Source organism: Lithobates pipiens, unplaced genomic scaffold, assembly GCF_037356315.1.
Source record: "Lithobates pipiens isolate NorthernLeopardFrog02 unplaced genomic scaffold, aLitPip1_a1.2 Scaffold_22, whole genome shotgun sequence".
Lineage (NCBI taxonomy): Eukaryota > Metazoa > Chordata > Amphibia > Anura > Ranidae > Lithobates > Lithobates pipiens.
This window is the reverse complement of record NW_027507784.1, coordinates 250,858,145-250,881,928: the sequence shown is the minus strand read 5'-3', so window position 1 is coordinate 250,881,928 and position 23,784 is coordinate 250,858,145. Positions and strand designations below refer to the sequence as shown.

The window sequence follows — 23,784 nt, the reverse complement described above, 5'->3', positions numbered from 1 at the left end:
GAAACCCACGCAGGCACAGGGAGAACATGCAAACTCCAGGCAGGTAGTGTCGTGGTTGGGATTTGAACCAGTGACCCTTCTTACTGCTAGGTGAGAGTGCTAACCACTACACCACTGTGCCGCCTAATTTCATTTAAATCGGAACATTATTTAGCTGCCTTTTTTCCCTCATCCTTGTTAGGCGGAAGAGAGATGACTACACAGATCTGCGGAGATCAGAGGATCAGACTCCTTTTTTGTTTTACCAAAAGGACCCAAGAAAGGGCAGGTAGTGTCCAAAGTTTCTATTGCCAATATGTTCAGTCAATTGGTCATTCAGGCCTACTGTCTGAAGCATAAAATTCCTCCCTTTAGGGTGAGAGCTCATTCTACTAGGGGTGTAAGAACCTCCTGGGCTTTTCGCCATCAGTTATCTGTGGCTCAATTTTGTAAGGCTGCTACCTGGTCTTTAGTGCATACGTTCACAAAATGTTATCAAGTGGATGTTTGAGCAGCCGAGAATCCAGCTTTCAGCTGCAGTGTACTGCGGGTGGCCATGTAAGTTCTGATGGCTATTGTTTGGCAGGGTATTTCCCTCCCCTGAAGGCTATTGCTCTGGGACGTCCCAGCAGGTAATGAATATTAGCATGAGTCTGTCCCATGATGTATGAAAAATAAAATAGTATATTTTTTTTTTTTATCATACTTGCCTGCAAAATTTTCTTTGAGTACATCATGGGACACAGAGATCCCTCTCCTCTTTTTTTGAGGATTCAGTGCTTGCTGCAAAACTTAAGTACTTCCTGTACGGGCGTGGTTACATAGGGGATCATTTCTGGTCTAAAGACCTTTGGTCCACCAGTGTCCATTCAACTGGAGATGAAGTATAACCCAGCAGGCATTGAATATTAGCCTGACTGTATCCCATGGTGTACTCGAAGAAAAGGATTTTACAGGTATGATGAAAAATCCTATTTTTCTACTTGATTTAAGCCCTTTTCATGGCTTTTGTCTGTAGTGGATATTTGTTTTTAAATATTTAGCCAATGTAGGAGAACCACCACTTTTGGTTCAGTAATTGTAATTCAGTTCTGTTATACAATGCAATACAATGAAAGCTGGTGTTGCTTATTTCTTGTAATGACCTTGCATTATTTCAGAGAACTGGGCAACTCTTCCCCACTGCCATTCAGGGCAAGGTTGAATAGAACTAAATGTTTGCCTCTCCAAGCTTTAACGCCTCAATTTTTCACTTTATATTTGTCCTGCTAGTGAGGTAGCATGTTTGAGAACCTTGAAATTACTCTAAATTGAAGATGCTTGCCTAAGATTCTTTTAGTATGTTGCCCACTGCCTGCTCCATCAGCTTTAATGGAGAGTTTCAGAAATTAAAATTTACTTTACTTTTGTAATCACGAGTGAGAGCATGTCTGAAGATATATCTATCTATCATCTTTCTCTCTCTCTTTGTATGTATGTGTGTATATGTATATATATATATATATATATATATATATATATATATATATATATATATATATATATATATATATATATATATATATATATATATATATATGTGTGTATATATGTATATGTGTGTGTGTGTGTGTGTGTGTATGTGTGTATATATATATATATATATATATATATATATATATATATATATATATATATATATATATATATATACACACACATACACACATACACACATACACACACTGCGTCGCTTTAACTGACAATTGTGTGGTCGTGCGACGTGGCTCCCAAACAAAATTGACGTCCTTTTTTTCCCACAAATGGAGCTTTCTTTTGGTGGTATTTGATCACCTCTGCGGTTTTTATTTTGTTGCGCTATAAACAAAAATAGAGCAACAATTTTGAAAAAAACGCATTATTTTTTAACTTTTTGTTATAATAAATATCCCCCAAAAATATATAAAAAAACATTTTTTTCCCTCAGTTTAGGCTAATACGTATTCTTCTACATATTTTTGGTATAAAAAAAAAATCAATCGCAATAAGCGATTATTGATTGCTTTGTGCAAAAGTTATAGCGTTTACAAAATAGGGATAGTTTTATGGCATTTTTATAAATTTTTTATTATTATTTTTTTTTTCTTGTAATGGCGGCGATCAGCGATTTTTTTTTTTTTTTTTTTTTTTGACTGCGACATTGTGGCAGACACATCGGACATTTTTGGGACCATTGTCATTTATACAGTAATCACTGCTATATAAATGCAGTGATTCCTGTGTAAATGACACTGGCAGTGAAGGGGTTAACCAGTGGGTGGCAGTGTAGGGGATAAGTGTTCCTAGGGGTGTGTTACTAACTGTGGGGGGGTTGGACTTTAATTTGGTGAATACTGATCTCTGCTCCAATCACATGGAGCAGAGATCAGCGTCACTAGTTGCTAGGCAGAATGGAGAAATGCTGTTTACAACAGCATTTCTTCATTCGGCAACTCCGTGAGACGATCGCGGGTATGCCCGCGGTGATAGAGTCCGCGGGTCCCGCGACCGTACTCACGGAGGTCCCGTCCAGCGCGGGAGCGCGCCACCAGCGGCGCGCTCCCGATGGCAGGGCGGCAAATTTAAAGGGACGTTCAGGTACGCCCATTTGCCTGCCCGTGCCATTCTGCCGACGTACTTCGGCGTGCGTTGGTCGGGAAGTGGTTAAGGACCATGTGATATTTCAGTTTTTCTTTTTTAATCTACAAAAATGTCAACAATTCTGTTTTTTTTTGTTGTTTTGTTTTTTCAAATATGGGGTGCTGTGTGTACATTAAGGAAAAAATATGAACTTAAAATGATTTTAGCAAATGGCTGCAATATAACAGAGTGAAAGTTTTCAGGAGATCTGAATACTTTCTGTCCCCGCTGTGTGTATATGTATGTATGTGTGTGTGTGTGTGTGTGTATATATGTATATATGTGTGTATATACATATATATGTATGTATGTATGTAATATATATATATATATATATAATAAATATAAATACACATATATAAATATATAATAAATATAAATACACATATAAAAATTTTGATTCTAAATTTATTTATTTTTTTCTTTCCAGACACGATCACTTCGTCTCCAGTAGTCTCAGTTCCTCATCTCCCTCCTTATTTGATGGAGCCGTGATTAGCACGGTGACTACTGCCACAAAGAAGCATTTCTCTGTCATCTTGAATCTCTTGGGAATGTTGCTCAAAAGAGACAACCTTAACCAGGATGCCAGGTAAACCTACTTATTTTCTTGGTTGTGTGAAATGTCTATAAATACTGTATATTGTCTGATAATATAAGTTAACAGGGCACATTTCCTGTTTTGAAAAAATTTGGTTTGTCCTATTTTTGTATGTTTTTTTTTTTTTTCTTGAGTTGTGTGGCTTGAAATTTAAATACAGTTCATATAGAAAGCGTATACCCTTTTCCCTATAAGCTTTCATATTTTGTCAGAGTAAAGCGATCTGCAAAGTGAGCTTTGCAGATGCAGTGCCACAAAAAAAAAGTGGCCACTGTGAGCGTGTATGTTCATGCCCTTTTGGTGAACATCCTACTATTTGCAGATTTCTAAACCCATACTCTTTCTGTTTTTTAAAGAATATGTAATCTATGGGATATTTACTCGCTTAGACATTTTCTTGCATCTCTCCCCCTGCTGTTCAATCTCCTTTTCACAGATGCTTAGGGTGTCGTTTGTTTTCAGGGTATGCCATGATAATGTCTCACCAGAAGCTGTCTTTTCCAAATAAAGGATTCTTTGTTACATTCTGTATCTGTGCTATAAACCAGTAGTTCTATCACAGCCTTTTTCAACCAGGGTGCTTTCTCGGTTCTTCAGGGGTGCTGTCGCAAAATGCCTGAAGAATTGCCCAAAATTTGTCAGCAAGCCAGCAGGTGGATCAAGTGTGACTTTTATTGTACCACAAAGCTGCATGTTTTTATTGTGCAACTTTAAGCACCTGCATAACATCCTTGTTTTATACTAGTCATAACCAGTATGAAAAGGTTTATATGCTTTGTACAAATTGTCTCTAATGTTGGGCATCTTACATGTCTTGATGGTGCGTTTATGTAAAAATGTTGCTTTACTTAATTGCATTTTAAAATGGGGTGCCTCAGGATTGTGCAAAATTTTAAAGGGTGCCTTGAAAAAAGATTGATAAATCCTGTTCTAGATGACAAGGGGCAAAAAAAATGATCCCACCCATTATCCAATACATGGAAAGAACACTGTTTTTGGAAGTTGTGTTGGAAGTAATCATCAGTACTGTTTCAGGAAAGCCATAATGTGCTTTGATTTTAGGGGAGTGCCATTTTGGTTCTTTTCAGCCCACCTCGCCTTAGATTGATGGGTTATATTTTCTTGTTGACCCTAAGCACTATTTAATTTAAAGCTGAGGTCTGCCCACCACTTCAAAAATTAAAAGCCAGCAGCTGCACATACTGCAGCTGCTGACTTTTAATAATCGGACACTTGCTCGTCCTGGAGTCCAGCAATGTCGACACTGCAGCTGATGGTTTCCATCAGCTGTCGGGTGCTGTCGCCTCCATTGTGAGTAAGAGAACCCGGCAGTGTAGCCTTACGGTTTCACGCCAGTAACCCTACTCCACATGCACAAGAAGCCGCTCCTCTCTCCTACTGGTCCAGTGGCTGGGGAGGGAGCCCTGCGGTGAAGTCAATACCCGTGGCTGAGGCTTCCGGAAGTGGGTACAGCATATCTGTGAAAGACGGGTATCCTGAAACCCCCCTCCCCCCCCCATTGATAGGTAATAAATGTGGCACTGGGGGGGGGGCAATGAGCGGAAGTTCCACTTTTGGGTGGAACTCCGCTTTAAGCTGTTTTCATGCACTTAATGTGGTTGTTAACCCACCAACGTAACTTTACATTTTCCTCAGTTTTTTTACTGTAACGGCCCCCGTGAATGTGCTTTTATAAAAAATTTCGTACATACCTTGTTTACAGAGCACCGATCTGCGCTCATTGACCCGCCGCCTATCTCCTCTCTCAGCCCGACAGATGCAGTGGGCGAGGCAGGGGATCCCCACGCTGGCGTCAGTCAGGAGGGGAGGACAAGAGGCAACCCTGCCCCACTGTTTGTCGGGCTGAGAGAGAAGATAGGTGGCAGGTCAATGAGCGCAGATCAGCGCTCTGTAAACAAGGTATATACAGATAGATAGATATATATAGACATATAAGACATACAGAGGATCTGTATTTAGCCGTTTTTTGTTTTTGTTTACTTCTGGTGTTGAATAGCGCGGTTCTTCTATCTTGTAAAGGTATATACAGCATTGTTTTTATTCAGCACAGTCACGGGGCCATTACAGTAAAAAACATGTTACTATTTGTAATACAATTTGAGGAGCAGGATGGTAGGGGGTGGCGTTGACATGGTGCTGACAGGGGAGGGGGGAGAGGACAGAGCAGGGCTGCGGCCGACATGGAGGCATGTGAGAGAGGCCTGTAATTGTCATCATAGGTATAGCTCAACTATGTCTCTCAGAAGGTGAAAAAAAAAGGAAAATTGCCCAAAACACTACAAAAATCACCTTGTGGCGCTACAAACAAAACACTGCTAAATATCAGTGTACTACAATGTCCAATACTAAACTACGTGAAAATTATAAACGCATGTGCATAAATACAATACAATAAACATTAAAGTAAATTGTGATTAAATAGCAACCAATAAGTGATAAGAATCAAAGAATCTCATAAAAAATAAAGTGAATGAGTGGCAAAACATAAATAGAGCAAATAAATAAAACAAAATATTTTCTGCTACAAATGGTGCTCTAATAACGATATGCAGTCCCAAAGAAATTTGGTCTCAAAAATACGATACTTAATCAGACACACTCAATGTCTAATAAAAAAAATATATGATAACATTAATTCAAAAACTCCTTCTCCAGTGAAAGTTCTATAGCAAAGTGTCCATAAAACGCAAAGCCTCCACCGCACCCTAGGTGTTCGTGCCCCCCTCGTTTAGAACACTCACCAACAGTATTGCCCAGCACTCTCGGGCAAAAATCGGGCAAAAATCGCTTATAGTGAATACAGAATACATAGTGAATACAGATGATAACTTTTTCTCCAGCCAACTCTTGTGACAGACTCCGCGGCAGAGGTTAGTGGGTTAATATCTCAGTTACCTGGCTCATGGTGTCCTGGTCTGGAGGTTGATGTGAAGCTCCTCTGATGAGTCTTCTATAGTTGGGGTCCTCTCGGATGGTCTTCTTGGCTCCTCTGATGAGTCTTCTATGGTTGAGGTCTGACTCTTCTAGCTCAACTATGAGAGACAAAATGTGGAAACAAATCCAGACAATCACATTTTTAAAAGAATTTATTTGCAAATTATGGTGGAAAATAAGTATTGGGTCACATACACATAAGCAAGATTTCTGGCTCTCACAGACCTGTATCTTCTTCAAGAGGCTCCCCTGTCCTCTACTCATTACCTGTATTAATGGCACCTGTTTGAACTTATCAGTATAAAAAAAACACCTGTCCACAACCTCAAACACTCACACTCCAAATTCCACTATGGTAAAGCCCAAACAGCTGTCGAAGGAAACCAGAAACAAAATTTGTAGACCTGCACCAGGCTGGGAAGACTGAATCTGCAATAGGCAAGCAGCTTGGTGTGAAGAAATCAACTGTGGGGGCAATAATTAGAAAATGGAAGACCTATAAGACCAATGATAATCTCCCTCAATCTGGGGCTGCATGCAAGATCTCACCCCGTGGGGTCAAAATGATCACAAGAACGGTGAACAAAAATCCCAAAACCTCAGGGGGGGACCTAGTGAATGAGCTGCAGAAAGCTGGGACCAACGTAACAAAGGCTACCATCAGTAACACACTATAACACCAGGGACCCGGATCCTGCAGTGCCATGTGTCCCCATGCTTAAAGAGGGCCAGCTTTAAAAAAAAAAAAATTTTTTTTAAGTCAGCAGCTGCAAACACTGTAGCTGCTGACTTTTAATAAACAGACTTACCTGTCCAGGGCGCCCGCGATGTCGCCTGCCCGAGGCTGACCCGTCCCTCGGCTCTCGGGTCCCGGCGCCGCCATTCTATCTAAGGGAAATAGGCAGTGGAGCCTTGCGGCTTCACTGCCCGTTTCCTACTGCGCATGCGTGAGTCGCGCAGCGCTTTGTGAATGGGGCGCACTGTGTTCTGGGACACAGTTCCCAGAACACAGCGCTACCCATTACCCAGAAGACACCGCATGGAGGAAAGAAGACAGAACATCACCGTGGAGGAGGAAGAGGAGGCAGATTAGGATCATATGCCTAGCAACAGGCATTTCTGGTAAGTAAAAAAAAAAAAAAAAAATATTTATATTTTTTTCTGATATTTTTATTTTTTTTGCTAATTTTTAATGTACTTTTTGTTTTTCAGGGTGGCCCTCCACTTTAAGCCAGTACATGTCCGGGCCCATATGACATTTGCTAGAGAGCATTTGGATGATCCAGAAGAGGATTGGGAGAATGTCATATGGTCAGATGAAACTAAAGTAGAACTGTTTGGTAGAAACACAACTCATTGTATTTGGAGGAGAGAGAATGCTGAGTTGCAACCAAAGAACACCATACTTACTGTGAAGCATGGGGTTGGCAACATCATGCTCTGCGGCTTTCTCTGCAAAGGGAACAGGACAACTTATCTGTGTACATGAAAGAATGAATGGGGCCATATATCGTGAGATTTTGAGTGCAAACCTCCTCCCATCAACAAGGGCATTGAAGAAACGTGGCTGGATCAGCATGACCATGATCCCAAACACACCGCCCAGGCAACGGAGTGTCTTTGTAAGAAGCATTTCAAGGTCCTGGAGTGGCCTAGCCAGTCTCCAGATCTCAACCCCATAGAAAACCTTTGCAGGGAGTTAAGTCTGTGTTGCCCAGTGACAGCCCCCCAAAACATCACTGCTTTAGAGGAGATCGGCATGGAGGAATGGGCCAACATACCAGCAACACTGTATGACAACCTTGTGTAGACTTACAGAAAACGTTTGACCTCTGCCATTGCCAACAAAGGATATATAACAAAGTATTTAGATGAACTTTTTATATTGACCAAATATTTATTTTCCACCTTAATTTGCAAATAAATTCTTTCAAAAATCAGACCATGTGATTGTCTGGATTTGTTTCGACATTTTGTGTCTCATAGTTGATGTATACTTATGATGACAATTACAGGCCTCTTATCTTTTTTTTTAGTGGGAGCACTTGCACAGTTGGTGGCTGAATAAATTATTTTTTGCCCCACTGTATATGTGTGTGTGTATATAGTGTGTGTGTGTGTGTGTATATGTGTGTGTGTATATATATATATATATATATATATATATATATATATATATATATATATATATATATATATATATATATATATATATATTATAAAAAAAATTTTTTTTATATAATATACTTCTGGTGAGAGAGGGTGTTTAGCAGTTTATATTTACTAAAATTGCATTTCCATGTTCTGTGGGAGACCAGATATAGTAAATGCAGGGTCCTGAGTTCAGTGTTGCATTTTTTTTTTATTCATTCATTCCAGTAGAGGTAGAGTGATTGACCACCTCTGTTTTAAAATAATCAACATGTTGGTACAATAAGTCTTGATAGCCCTTTGTGAAAGGGTTCATCTAGAGATGAGCAGAGTACACAGGCTCAGGTGTTTAAATCTGTATCTCATATGCCCTTGTTGCTTTCTTTCTCTAGGAAACTACTAATGGTGTGGGCTTTGGAAGTTGCCATGCTTATGAAGAAATCTGACACATATGCTCCCTTATTCTCACTACCATCTTTCCACAAGTTCTGCAAAGGACTACTGGCAAATAGTAAGCTCTGGTTACTTTTTTTTTTTAAATGGTTACTCCACCTTTAGCCTTCTAAAAGTCAGCATGTGTGACTACTTAAAGCTGAACTTCGCTGAAAAACAAAAAATGTTATTTCTTTATCGTACATCATAGGACACAAATCCTTAAGTATTAGTGGGTTATAGCTACCTTCAGATGTTGACAGTGGCACACCCAATACAGAAAGTTTCGTTTTAAATCTGTGCTGAAACAGCGTGTGCCTCAAAGAAGCTGGAGGGAGGTGTCTTCTCTCCCTAAATGGGCAGACTGAATAGATTGGGGATGCACGTTGTGTTAAACATAAAGCTGATAATGTGGAACCTCCTCCCCCCGCCTGCCTGCCTCCCCTCTGAGGTGAAAAACAGTTACTTGCCATTTCGGTGTTAAGAGACGCGCTGCAGTGTGGCTGCAGTCTCCTCTCCTCTGATGGCCGTTCAAACAAAAGGTGCACGCGCGTCCGGGGCCTGACGTCACAGACAGAGGGCGGAAAAGTGGGCGTGGCTTCAGCGGTCTGCGCCGTGTGCGGGCTAAGCGTCCTTGCAACACGGCGCACAGACAATCTGGCTCGCACCTGAAAAAGCTTAAAGCCGATACTCTGCAAACGCAGTGTCCATCAGAGCAGCTGAAGCAAGGCTGCAACAGGACACAGAAGCACTGGTGCAATAGAGGGGTTTATGCAGGCATTTGCAGTACAGGAAAAAGACTTATTGTTTAGCACTAGATCTTTCTGTGCTGCTACTGTTTTTTTTTTTTTTTTTTTTTTCCCAGAACGTGATAACGTTATTTCGTTACGACGGGACTACGTTCAGGCTAGTAGCCAATAGCTTTGGTGTAGGAATTTGATCTGAGCATGCGTGGCACTTTGTCCGATCGCAATTCTCTACACCTGATCGGAGTATGTCCGATCGGACCAGTTTGTCGGAAAATGTTTCCAAGTTGGAAAATTGGGTCCGACGGATATTCCGACGGAATTAGTCCGATGCATACCACACACAGTCGGATTATCCGACAACATGGTCCGATAGGACACATTCCGACGGATTCTCCGAGCGTGTGTACACGGGCTTAGAGTGCCTCTGTTTTTTGTGCTTTGCACTATGGCTTCAAAGCTTACTACTAAGGCACTAAAACCACCCGCAGGCGCTGGGAACTCCAGTCATGCCTCCACATCCTGTCATCCTCTCCGGAGATACCTGACATGGCAAGCCAGGGTGAGTTATTGGAAGGAGAGAGAAGTGAACCATATCCTAACTTGGGCAGAAAGGAATGTCCCATCCCTATTGGCAGTTTTCATTCCGGAAGTAGAAAATTGGCAGACGGTCTATCTAAGTCGCCAGCAGTTATTCCCAGGGGAACGATCTCTAAACCCCAAAGTGTTTCAGGCTGTTTGCCAAAGATGGGGGAATCTTGACATAGTCTTCTAGTGTCCAGATTTAACATGACGTTGGTAAACTTTGTGTCCAGAACAAGGGATCCACTCGCATACTGAACAGATGCGCTGGTAACCCCTTGGGATCAGTTGTCACTGATCTATGCTTTTCCCCTGATTCAGTTGCTGACTCGACATTTTTGCAGGATCAAGCTGGAAAGAGCCTGTAATTCTGGTAACACCAGCAGGACCCAGAAGGTCATGGTACGCAGCAGTCGGTAAAATGGCAGTGGAGGGTCCTTGGCCTCTCCCACTAAGGCTAGACCTGCTCTCGCAGGGGCCGATATTCCATCCTACTTTACGAACACTAACTTTAATGGTTTGGCTATTGAAACCCACATTCTGAAGAAGCGTGGGATTTCCAGGTCAGTTATCTCAACTTTAATCAATGCAAGGGAACCAGCTTCCAGAGCTATATATTAAAGTTTGGAAAGCTTACGTTTCCTGGTGTGAATCCAAGGGTTGGCACCCTCGGAGATGTATTATAAGAAGAATTCTTGCCCTTCTACAATTGGGCTTAGAGATGAAGTTGGCCATAAGTACTCTTAATGGCCAAGTCTCAGCCTTGTCGGTTTTATTTCAAAGACCGCTTGCTACGCATTCTTTAGTCCGGGGTTTTATGCAAGGTGTGATGCAGATTAATTCGCCAATTAAATCACCTTTAAACCCTTGGGACTTGAATTTAGTTTTGTCTGTGTTCTAAAAACAGCCATTTGAACCATTTAAGCATATTCCCTTAGTCTTTCTGACTAGGATGCTGATATTTTTGGTTGCTATATACTCGGCAAGGAGGGTTTCAGAATTGGCTGCTCCTTCTTGTAAAGAGCCATATTTGATTATTCATGAGGACAGAGTGGTGTTACGCCCTCGTCAAGGCTTTTTGCCAAAAGTGGTTTCAAGGGGTTGTAAAGGTTTTTTTTTTTTTTTTTTTCTAAATAGGTTCCTTTATGCTAGTGCATTGTTGGTTCACTTAGCTTTTTTTCCTTTGATTTCCCTTCTAAATATTTTTTTTCTCTTCTTTGTCTGAATTTCTCACTTCCTGTTCCTCCTCAGTAAGCTGTTCTGGCTGACTAAACACCGCTCGGCTGATGGTGTGAAATTTACTGAGGAGGAACAGGAAGTGAGAAATTCAGACAAAGGAAAAACATTTTTAGAAGGGAAATCTAAGGAAAAGGTAAGTGAACCAACAATGCACTAGCTTAAAGGAACCTATTTAGAAAATAAAAAAACAAAGCTTTACAACCCCTTTAACGCTTTCATCTGAAGATATTGTCCTGCCATCGTTTTTCTCAAAACCGTGTTTCAGGGAAGAAAAGTTATTACATTGTCTTGATTTAGTGAGAGCAGTGAAAATCTATTTAAAGAAAACTGCTCAGATTCGTAAGACTGATTTATTATTCTACCAGAGGGTCCTAAGAAAAGGACAGGCATCGTTGAAATCCACTGTTTTTAAGTGGATTTGGAAAGTTAAAATTCCAGCTTATGATTTAAGGGGTAAGATTCCCCCCATTAAAGTTAAGGCGCACTCTACCAGAGCGGTTAGTGATTCTTGGGCAGTGCATCACCAGGCCTCCTTTGCTCAGATCTGCAACACCGCAACTTGGTCTTCAGTCCATACATTCACAAAATTGTATCAAGTGGATGTAAGATGGAATGAGGATATCTCCTTTGAGCACAGTGTGCTACAGGCAGCAGTAGAAGTAGTCTGGCAGTGCCCTACGGGTTGTCTCCCTCCCCACAAGTGGCATTGCTATGGGACGTCCCACTAAGTAAACACTTAAGGCTCTGTGCCCTATGATGTACGATAAAGAAAATAGGATTTTTATAATAGCTTACCTGTAAAAGCCTTTTCTTTGAGTACAACATAGGACACATAGGTCCAGCCCTTCTTTCTATGGGGGTGTAAGTATATTGCTTGGCTACAAAAACTGAGGTACTCCTGGAAGGAGGAGGGGTTGTATAGGGGAGTCAACTTCCTGTATTGGGTGTGCCAGTGTCAACACCTGAAGGTAGCTATAACCCAGATCTCCTTTGGGCACAGTGTGCTACAGGCAGCAGTAGAAGGCCTCAGTCTGGGAGTGCCCTACAGGTTGTCTCCCTCCCCTCAAGTAGAATTGCTATGGGATGTCCCACTAAGTAAATACTTGAGGCTCTGTGTCCTATGATGTACTCCAAGAAAAGGATTTTACAGGTAAGCTCTTTTAAAAATCCTATTTTACCTTGCAATGGGTCTTTCTCTGCACTGCAAGGGTTAACTGATTATTTTGCCTAGGGGATGATGGCTAAGTTTATATACTTTAATCCTTGCTCCTGCAGCTTACTCTACTCTGCACGACTGGTCCCATTAGCCTGCTTCTCTTTGCTTCCTGACCTGTCGCAGCTCCCCAATGTCATCCTGTACATTGCAGGACCAGCAGTCTTGGAACTGTAGGTAAGATCAAATGCCTGCCCTCCACAATCCAGGACCTTAAACCTCAAATGAGGGCACTGTCTGCCTGGGAGCAAAGAATATTGTAAATATATCACCTTACTCATCATCCTGTAGGCAAAAGGAGCAATTGCCTAATTCCCAGTAGTTCAACTTTTACTATATTAGGTCTTTTTTTTTTTTTTTTTTTTTTAATTGCTTTCATTTTCAGAATTGCTTTTTAGATCCATGTCTACGAGGGGTGGGGGGGGGGGGGGAGAGCTCACTGCATCCATAGACACAGGCCATGGGGCTTTGCACTGCCTCCTGATCATAGGATTTGATTGACAGCAGCAAGAGCCATCGCTGCTATCAATCTTCCCTATGTGGAGGTAGAGCGCTTCTGCTCAGGTAATTGGTTGCTGGGGGGTATCCTTAAAACAGAAGGTTTTTCACCTTAATGCAGAGAGTGCATTAAGGTAAAAAAATTGATATATATTTTTAAGGCTTTAGAACTTTAAATTGTGTTTTTTAAAATGTGTTTTTTTTGTTTTTTTTAATCTAACCAGCTCTTTTTGAAGATGTGAACATTTGCCTGCAGGCCTGCAACAGCCTTCATATTTTGTCATCTTCTTTACCAGAAGACCTGCTTCAGAGGTATGATCATAGGTTTCCTGAGTAGACTTTTTGCCACAGTAATGCTATACTTGAATTCTGTAAACTTTTGACCTTTTCTGCTTAGTTTGGTTTGTCATTTTTTTAAAGAGTAGTTCCACCCACTCATTTGTCTCCTCTCTCCCTCCACAATTGGCACCTGTTTTTTTTTTTTTGGCGTAACACTGGTGTCAGCTTGCCATACAGTTGGCACTGTTGGAGTTTAATATTTAGTATAGCTTACATGAGAATTGTACATAGTTCATATATGGTGTATGAAATTTAATTCAATGACATGGTATTTAAAAACACATCAGTATTAGTGTAAAACACTTGTGTGTTTTTATTTTTACTTTTCCAAACTTGACTAGGTAAACCATACATGGTTTTTTTTTTTTTTTTTTGCAAGGTTTATATCTCCTTCATCTTGTGTGCATTTTATCATTTTGCCCTGCTTGTTAGGCATAAATGTTCTAAGAACGGCTGCAGACCTAACACGGAAGGCACACATTTCTTATTTTTGCATGGCATTCCCTCCCTAGTTTTTGATTTTCAGAGAACAGGTGTTTTTGGATTTTGTTAACTCCTTAAAGCAGAGTTCCACCTTTTTTGTGGGGTTTTTTTTTTTTTTTTTGCTTTTTTAAATACCCTTTGTTTCCTTAGAGTACGGAGCACTTCTTTTTCTGGCCGCCTAGGCCACTCCCATGAACTCCTGGGATATCTGCATCGTCTATCCCAGGCGTACCTGGAAATCGCCTATTACCAAAATCTTGCATGATTTCTGGAATGGGATTTTCTTTGACAGGTTCCTATAACAACGGGGCTGGAACTTCTGCTAACCTCTCCAGTGCTGTAGCAATTTGTCAGAATGAGAGCACCGCACAGTGGCATTACTGCGCACGTGCGAGTTTTGGGAGGAGCATGCTGTGTAATCAGCTGCACCGAATCCTGCAAATACAAGATGGCTTCAAATGCCAACAGCAGAAATGGACCCTGCCTGCTTCCGAAATCAGGGTTGTTTTTAAACATTAACTGAAAGGACAGCATTAAAGTGGTTGTAAACCCTTACAAACCACTTTGACCTACAGGTAAGCCTAGATTAAGGCTTACCTGTAGGTCCAAGAAATATCTCCCAAACCTATACGGTTTAGGAGATATTTGCCTGAAGACGGGCACCGCAATCTACGGCGCATGCGCCGTAGACAGCGGCGCGCAGGCTCACTGAGCGGGGCATCGTCGATGACGGCAATGCTGCGAGTCTCGGCTCCCGTGCGCATGCGCGTGAGTGACGTCATCGCTGCTCCGGCGAATCACGGCGCCGGAGCAGCGAGACCCACCAAGAAGATGGACGCTCGGAACTACAGGGGACAGCGGTAACTTCGCTGGCTCCTGTGTCAGGTAAGTGACACATAATGGACTACTATGCGATGCATAGTAGTCCATTATGCTTTGCCTTTAAAGGGAATGAAAGAGGAAGTAAACTCATCAGGGTTTACTTCCTATTTAATATCATTATGTAAATATTGCACTTGAAGTGAACCCAATTACGGTGGAATATTAAAAAAAAAAAAAAAAAAAAGAGGGGGGGGGGTGCAGGGGACGACGACTCTGCTTTAATGTTGCTGTGGTCATATGCTAACTAAAAGATGACATTTTTTGCATGATCTTTTATAAATCAATTACGATACACAAATATTTTGCCTACACTTAGGTGCGTTGATGTGTGCCGCGTGCAGCTCGTCTCAAGTGGAATTCGGCTCAGACAAGCTTTTGGGAAACTCTTGAAGTCTATTCCATTGGACATTGTTTTAAGGTAATGTATTCTTGACCTTGCATGTATTTTGTCTCCTAACAGTAAGAAATGTGCAATAAGTTTTGTTAAGGTTTATAAAAGCCGGTCTAAAATCGATAACCAAAATCCACTGTTTTCTAATCATACATCACAGGCAGAGAGGAGTTAATAGTATGGGTTGTGCTGCCACCTTCAAGGGAGTGGAAAATGCCCAGAAAAAGCCAGGAATTCTTGCTCAGGCATCACCCTTTCCAGCTTGGCTAAGCCTCAGTTTTTGTGCTAGTTTTTGAAGGTGATGGATGCTTTCCAGAATCTTTTTTGAATTTTGTTCTGTATCTTTGGGCCTCTTAGTAACACCCCTTTTTTTGGCAGAGGTAAGCCCTATCTTGACTAGTCACTACTGACAATAGGCCAAGAGTGACTGCACCCTGACACCACATACAAGAATGGTATGGCCTATAATGCCTGCTGTTCAGCACTGGATATTGTGGGCATTGACCTCCAATATATAGCATACCTGGAGATCTTGCTGGCAGGGTGCTCTACAGGTTCAGAGCAACAATCTATCAGGAGGGGAGTCTAATCCCAAAAGACCATGTAAGGCATGCATGTTATGATGGGACAAATTTAGGTTTGCTAGGCTAGGTAGCATAGACTGGCAAGTGACTCTGTGGAGTTGTGGCAGCGCACCCCTTGCAGTGTTTCCTGTGTGTGGCCTTTTGGAGCACAGGGTGGCATCATGACATGTATTTTTCCCATTGTTGAGAGAGGTATACAGGTTGTGGCAGTGTTTAAATATCGACAAGGCTGGTAAGCTGTTTTGTGTTCCCCCTTCTCCCTCTTTTATGTGAGTGAAGCTTTGGGGTAAGTTTCTCTGGAGGAGGAAGTGGAGAATCAGGAATCCTTTGTAGAGGAGGAGTCCTAAAAAAAAATTGAAAGATTTTTTTTTTTCAGTTTCATACTTACCTAGGTGGATACAGCATCAGTCCAATGCTCCATCTGTCTCCCGGCGCCTCTGCATTGAGAACCGAGCGATCAAACATTGCCAGTGGCTCAGTTCTCACAGCTCCCCGAAGTGATAGCTGCAGACTGTCAATCAGCAGCTCTCCGCCCTGCTCCCTCCTGAGCGCTAAGATGTGGAGAGGCAGGGAGCAGCTGTCTCAGGCTCTCAGCAAGTCGCTGGGAGGCTGAGACAGGTGTAAGTGCAGATCCAGACTCCCACTGTTGGGATAACGTGGTGCCTGGACTGATTTCTGTGATGTCAGCAGAGAGCTCTGCTGAAAATGGGTCACAGGAGTGCAGAACGAACTGCACTCCTGTGATCCATAAGCCCAGTCAAACTAGCTTTGCTTGGACTTCTCCTTTTAAGAGGAATCTTATGCCCCATACACACGATCGGATTTTCCAACAACGAATGTTGGATGTGAGCTTGTTGGCGGAAAGTCCGACCATGTATATGCGCCATTGAACATTTGTTGCCGAACTTTCCGCCAACAAATGTTGACTACCAGGTTCTCAAATTTTCTGCCAACAAACCTTTTTCGTTGGACTTTCCGATCGTGTGTACACAAGTCCGTCGGATAAAAGTCCATTCATGCTCAGAAGCAGAAGCGGCCAGTGTTGTAAGCTAACATTCGTAATGGAGCATTAACATTGGTGACGTGGCATATTGGGAAATCTCCAAATGTGGCACACTATTCTCCTCTTTAATGGGATGGTAATGAAGCTGCTTTTCTGGTGATACTGATGGAGTTATTGCAAACTAATTTTCAATGGCTTTTTTTAAGTGATATCAAGAATAATAGCGCTAAATGAAAAACGCAAAAAGAAAAGCGCAAATCAACACGCGCCAAACTTCTACTAAAACAAAATTAACAGAAGGAACCCAAAACATGTATGTCACTACGTTTGCAACTGTTAGCCAACAATTGTATGTATGCAAGACAACTTAGAGCCAACAACCTTCAAACAAAATTCCACAGTGTTGTTGGCGGAAAGTCTGATCGTGTGTATGGGGTATTAGGGTCCAAAGTTGCCTTGGACACAGACGGCTACCTGGCACATGCATCCTAAGGTCAGTCAAACACCAGTTTGGAGTGAGAGGGCTGGGCTCACCGACACTGTGGGGTTGATTTAGTACAGGGAAAATCGACTGTGCACATTGCAAAATGCAGCTGCAATTGCTCTAGAGATTGGTAAATTAGCAGAAGCTCTGCTGACTTCCATCATCCAATCCTTAAAGCGGAGTTCCACCCAAAAATAGAACTTCCACTTTAAGCACTCCTCGCCCCCTTACATGCCATATCTGTAATGTTTTTTTTTTGGGGGGGGGGAGTGGGGGTTTCATTAGGGGGGAGTTCCTGTCCCCCTTTCGCCAAGGTGACTCCTCCTTTCGCCTTAGGTGGCCCCTCCCTCTAGGCAATCTCCTGGGACACGTGATGACAGGTCCCAGGAGATCGCCTGTCCACTCCAAAAGCGCAGCGCGACTCGCGCATGTGCCGTGCATGCCCAGCCATGAAGCCGAAAGCTGTCACGGCCGGGTGCCCAGAGTGGAGATGGAGGCGCCGGCAGAGAGGAGGGGGAGAGGAGCAACGCTCCTTACGGCCGCATTATTGGCCAGTGGAACAGATAAGTGTCTGTTTATTAAAAGTCAGCAACTACACTTTTTGTAGCTGCTGACTCTTAATAAACCTAAAAAGCCTGGAACTCCGCTTTAAAAGGAGACTTTACGACTTCAAGGCCTGGGCAAAGCAGATTCTCCTTTTCAGAGTAGGATTCAGAAGATGTCTGGGTGTGCAGGAGAGGTTACAAGGTTTTTACGCCAACCTGTTTTATGGTTCCCAAGTTCCTGAAAACTCAAAAATTCAGGAAGCAGTCTGTGATTGCTTTGTTTCATCAGGAGACTTCCTCGCTTCAGTTGACCTCAAGTTTGCCTACCTACACGTCCCATATTTCTGATCTTGCCAACGATGTATGCACTTTGCAGTGGAGGGTTACCACTGCCAGTTCGGGTCACTGGGTGTCCATGGGTCACAGGGTGTTACCAAGGTGTTGGCTATGATTCTGGGGTTGTTTGCGAATCCAAGGAATTCCAACTGTGGGATACCTGGACAAATTGCTCCTATGAGAGCAATTGAATCGAAGACTTGTGCACAATGTCCAGATGATGGTACAAACTCTGGAACGGTTTGGCTAGGTGCTAAACCTTCAGAATTTGGCCTTGATTTTGACCTAATGCCTGAAATACTTGGATTTAATCTGGATACATCTCAGGCATTGATGCTGCTGCAGAAGTGCCTGTCTGTTTGAACCCAGGTGGTGTTTCTAAGGACGTTGGAAGGTCCCTTGTCACCCTAGGGCAGGAATTTTTAGGGCTACAGAACATGGAGGGGAGCAAAACAAGTAACTGGTAAGAATGCAGTACAGGCAGAGAGCACAAAAACTCATTCGATTTTCTTTCAGTATCAACAGGTATTTCTTTTCCTACATCAGGGGACACGGAGCCATAGTTACTATGTAGGTTATATCGGACCAACAGGTGATAGACACTGGCACTCCCCTAAGGCATGTACTCTACTATATAATCCCCCCCAACTGGGAGTCCTCAGTTTTTTCACCAGTGTCTAAGGTGTTGGTCACGAGTGAAGCTGTGCTGAGCTCCACTGGAAGCAATCCTTGCTGGGGCTAGCCATGCTGATCGGTTTGAAGTCTATTAATGGGCTAAATGAATGATACCCAGGCCTCGTGTCTGAAGAAACAAGGTTTTGCTTGTGAGCGCTTCTCTTTAGAGAGCTGGGCCCTGGGATCCAGTACTTTTTAGTAGTAGGGCCATAAAGTTTTTACTGACAGGGGGCTGTCGCAGGCCCAGGATTGTGGATAACCCAAGGTTCCCCGGTTCCTGACGGTTACCCAAAAGGTCTCGGAGCCCACCGTGAAGGGTGAAGATTGGGTCTTTATCTCTGATAAAACCCTGCTGTTCAGATAAGGTAAGGGAGATTTCTCAGGAATTTCTCCTTCTATGTATGTTGTCACGCTTATGTGTCACCAATGGGAGCTGTATTGAGCACTCACTGCCCTGATGCTGGAAACAGCAAGGAAGCCTTCACTCTCTTCTCCAGCCGCAACAGATCCTCCGGTGAGAAGGGCAGGTCTGGTCTCCTCCTGTGCCCCAAATATTTGTTTTTTCAGGATGCGAAGCAGTTGTGTTTATTTATTTTTATTTTTTTAAAAGGTGCAGACCGCGGCTGCATCAGCGGATGATTTACCCCCCCCCCCCGCGCCATGCCTTCATGTCCACAGGACTCCACTCACGCGGGGAAGCACTTTCCTTTGAAAGGAAAGGAGGGGGGCTGTAATTCGCGGTGGGGCGTGGCTAACGGCGTCAGACGCCGGCCACACATGGCAGAAGCTGGTTTTAGCGCTGTGTATGTGAAAGCTGCTGCTGGCTGTGGAGGGACAGAGCAGGTGGATGGCTTGGTCAGGTTAGTGAACACAGGCTTATTTCTTTGGCACATTATACTTTACTGAAGCTAGGGTTAATAGCAGCTAATGGCGCTGAACTATAGCCTAGCAATGTACAATCTTTTGCATAGTGCCTCTGCTTTATGCTTTAGGCTATGAATGGTAATGGAACCAGGAACTTCTCTAAAAGGGTCATTAGTTTTGCATTGTAAACTAAGTCCATTTCCAAAAGAATGTCATCCTCCTCTGAGAGGGATACGACTAGTCAGATTGAGCCGTCGGGGGAAATTGTTGCATAGAACACTTCAGTCCCTGTATATATCATACAAAGGTTTTTTCTTCTACCTATGATGTCTCTCCATAGTGGGACTGAACATACCAGATTTCCCATCTAGTCCTCAGGACCCTTTTGTTGAGGTACAGGAGGCTGTGGGGATTAGGTAGATCTTCCCAAATATTGGAAGATACTTATTTATCCTCTTCGGAGGATCCTAATATGGAAGGAATAGCATCACAAGTCAGGTTGCTTGTGTACTCCCTTACTCAACCATTTCTGCAGCACAGGTGTGGATGTGTGGATGTTTTTACCTATTCATGCATACTGTAGCTAAAAAAAAGTATCTATTCTGAATGGGAACATCCGGATAAACAATATCCTCCCAAGAAATTCTCCACACTTTATCTATGAAAGAGGATTTCTATGAAGAAAATGGGGGGGGGGGGGGGGGGCTACAGCAATTGATGCTGCAATCACCTCAGTGAGCAGAGTCTCACATGTCCGGTGGGTAATGCACTGATATTAAAGGATCCAGCAAATTAACCACTTGGTATCCGCATGCCGTCATATGACGTCGTTGGCTTTGTGGGGTTATATCTGAATGATGCCTGAGGCTTCAGATATCGGAATTTTCAGCCGGCCATTCTCTACACCGTAAGAACGATCATAGCGTCTGTTCCGCCGCTTGATCGTTCTTATGGACGGTGAAAGGGGACACCCCCCCCCTCCCGCCGCCCCCGACTCATCGCAGTGATGAGTCTGACAGAGGAACCGCCGGCCCAGATGTTGATCGTGGAGATTTCCGACCAGATGCTCGCCGGAGTATCTATGATCGTCGGAGGCCGGGCGCGATGTTATGATGTTGCGCCCGGTCTCAGTGTTCAAAAAATCGGCGGCGCCGCCTTGGCTGGGAACGCATACGTAAGTCCTGTCCACATATGAAAACAGTGTTCAAAGCACACGTGAGGTGTCGCCACGATCGGTAGAGTGAGAGAAATAATTCTAGCCCTGGACCTCCTCTAGGTGGTGAGGGGAAAGGTCCAACCATTCTCAAGATCTGGCACGAACAATGTCAAGACAGATGAATTTCTGCAATTTTTTTCTCTAGGTTATGACTAGAGTTAGGAGAGTTTCCGTCTCCTTGGAAAATGTTCCCAAGGATCCAGTGAAAAAGTCTCTCTTCTGGCCTCTGGATCAGCTGTTATCCCAATATCAGAGGTTCCCTTAGTGGAACAGGTGGTTTTGGCTCAAACCTTTTAAAGTTTCAGAACCGAACAGATGGGTAAGACCCATTCTAGATCTCGAAGATCTGAATCGGCACTTAAACATCCGATCCTTTCATAATTAAATCTGCTGTATCCATCCTGCAAGAAGGGGAGTTGCATATCTCCATGTGCCAGATTTTCCCGCTCGCCAGAAATTTCTGCGTTTTGAAATATAAAATTATCTTTTCAGTTGTGGCCCTGCCATTCAGCTTAGCCACAGCACCACAAGTGTTCTGAAGGATTCTGGCCAGATTAAGGGCTCAAGGTATAACGGTCCTAGCCTATTTAGAAGATCTACTTTTAATAGATCATTCAGTCTAGGGTCTAAAACCAGAGTCTGGTCACAGCCATAACTATCTGAGATCTCTAGGTTGGATACTCAACCTAGGAAGATTCTCCTTAAAACCATCAAGGAGATTACAGTACTTGGGGGCTGGTTATAGATGCCATACAGAAGAAGGTATTCTTACCTCAGACAATGATCGGTTCCATTGTAGAACTAATTCAACTTGTCAAAACAAAGGAAGATTCCTTCCATTCGGCTGTGCAGGAGATTTTTAGGGGAAATGGTGGCCTCCGTCAAGGCCATCCCTTACGTGCAGTTTTTACTCAAAAAAACTGCTTCAAAACATCATCCTGTCGATCTGGAATAAAATTTCAGGCCTTGTTTGTCTCCAATACGCTTGGCTCCCGACGTAAGTCAGAGCCTAAATTGGTTGTTATCCAGAAAAAGGGAAAATCTCTATTCTGGAGGGTGCCAATCCCACTCTATAAAAGATCGTGGGTGATCTCCTTAGGTAGTGTCTACTTTGATGCCAGGAAGCCGGCTTCCAGAGTCACTTACTATGAGTCTGGAAGGCATATGTTTCTTGGTGTGGATCCAGGGGTTGGCACCCCAGGAAGTAGGTCATAGGCAGGATCTGATTTCCTGCATATGGCATCTGAAATTAAGCTGGTCTTGACTTCTATAAAAAGCCAGATCCTGGCCTTGTCAGTGTGTTCAATGGCCTCTTGCTTCCCAATCTTGGTGTGTAGCTTATTCAGGGGATAACATGGATTATTCCCCCCTATCAAGGCACCTCTAAATGCTTGGGATTTAAATTTGGTCTCATTGGCTTTGCTGAATCAGCCGCTTGAGCCTTTGAACAATTTTCTTGGCTTTTGACAAAAATGATCTCTCTGGTTGCCATTTCTTCTGCTAGAAGAGTATCGGAACTAGCGGCTCTGCCATGTAAAGAGCCATGTTTTATCATGCATAAGGATGGGGTTGTTTTTATGTCCTCATCCTGAATTCCTACATTTAAACCAAGAGGATGTTCTTCATTCTTCCCCCCCCAGAGCCTCAGTCTAGGGAAAAGAAGGCACTACCATTGATAAGTGGCATGTTGAGCCCATTGAATATTTTATTTTTTTGCCTCAAGCGATTGAATAATGACAAAAAATATTTTTTTTTTTTTTTTTACACAAAGTTGTCACTAAATGATATATTGCTCACACATGCTATGGGCATATGTGAAATGACACCCCAAAATAAATTCTGCTGCTTCTCCTGAGTACGTGGATACCACATATGTGGGACTTTTTGGGAGCCTAGCCGCGTACGGGGCCCCGAAAACCAAGCACCGCCTTCAGGCTTTCTAAGGGCGTAAATTTTTGATTTCACTTCTCACTACCTGTGACCGTTTTGAAGGCCATAAAATGCCAAGATGGCACAAAACCCCCACAAATGACCCCATTTTAGAAAGTAGACACCCCAAGCTATTTGCTGAGAGGCATGTTGAGTCCATGGAATATTTTATATTTTGCCACAAGTTGTGGGAAAATTACAAACTTTTTTTTATTTTTTTTTTCACAAAGTTGTCACTAAATGATATATTGCTCACGCATGCCATGGGCATATGTGAAATGACACCCCAAAATAAATTCTGCTGCTTCTCCTGAGTACGGGGATACCACATATGTGGGACTTTTTGGGAGCCTAGCCGCGTACGGGGCCCCGAAAACCAAGCTCCGCCTTCAGGCTTTCTAAGGGCGTTACAGTTTTGAAGGCCATAAAATGCCAAGATGGCACAAACCCCCCCCCCCAAAATGACCCCATTTTGGAAAGTAGACACCCCTAAATTTAGGGGTACACTAGTGAGACTAGGTAATAAATGGCGGGTGCCCTGAAACTATAAAAAAATAACTAACCAACCAGCGTCACCTGTAACAGTTATATCGTGATCACTGGTGAAAGGGTTAACTAGGGGGAAATCAGGGGGCTTTATGCGGTAGTATATGGGGGTCCCTGGTGCTATAAAAAGCTGCGGCGAACCTAAATACCTACCTGCCTAACTAGCGTCACCTGTGACACTAATACAGCGATCAGAAAAATGATCGCTTATTAGGCTGGGTTCACACTGGAGCGATGCGGGAATGCCACGTATCCGCGGCGGGTTCCCGCATCGCATGCCTCCCGGCGGCAGTTCACACTGCCCTATGCGAACTGCTGGGAGTGTCGGTGAAATGTTAATGACACCCCCAGATCAGTTCGCATATCGCAGTGCGATCTGCAAACTCGGATCGCATGGTGTGAACACCCATGCGATCCGATTCTGCTGCGGGCCAAAAAAGGGTCCCGTGCGAA

At 43.1% G+C, this 23,784-nt stretch overlaps 1 protein-coding gene across 1 annotated transcript in view; it reads left to right on the top strand.

The window, feature by feature from the left end:
* Window positions 1–23,784, top strand: part of SMG1 (SMG1 nonsense mediated mRNA decay associated PI3K related kinase) — a gene marked incomplete in the record, with an annotated part of 420,057 nt that overhangs the window by 76,394 nt on the left and 319,879 nt on the right. Inside the window, 4 exon segments of the mRNA XM_077448938.1 lie at window positions 3,068–3,229; window positions 8,737–8,855; window positions 13,279–13,366; window positions 15,075–15,176. Of these exon segments, the coding sequence (XP_077305064.1) occupies window positions 3,068–3,229; window positions 8,737–8,855; window positions 13,279–13,366; window positions 15,075–15,176 (471 nt within the window).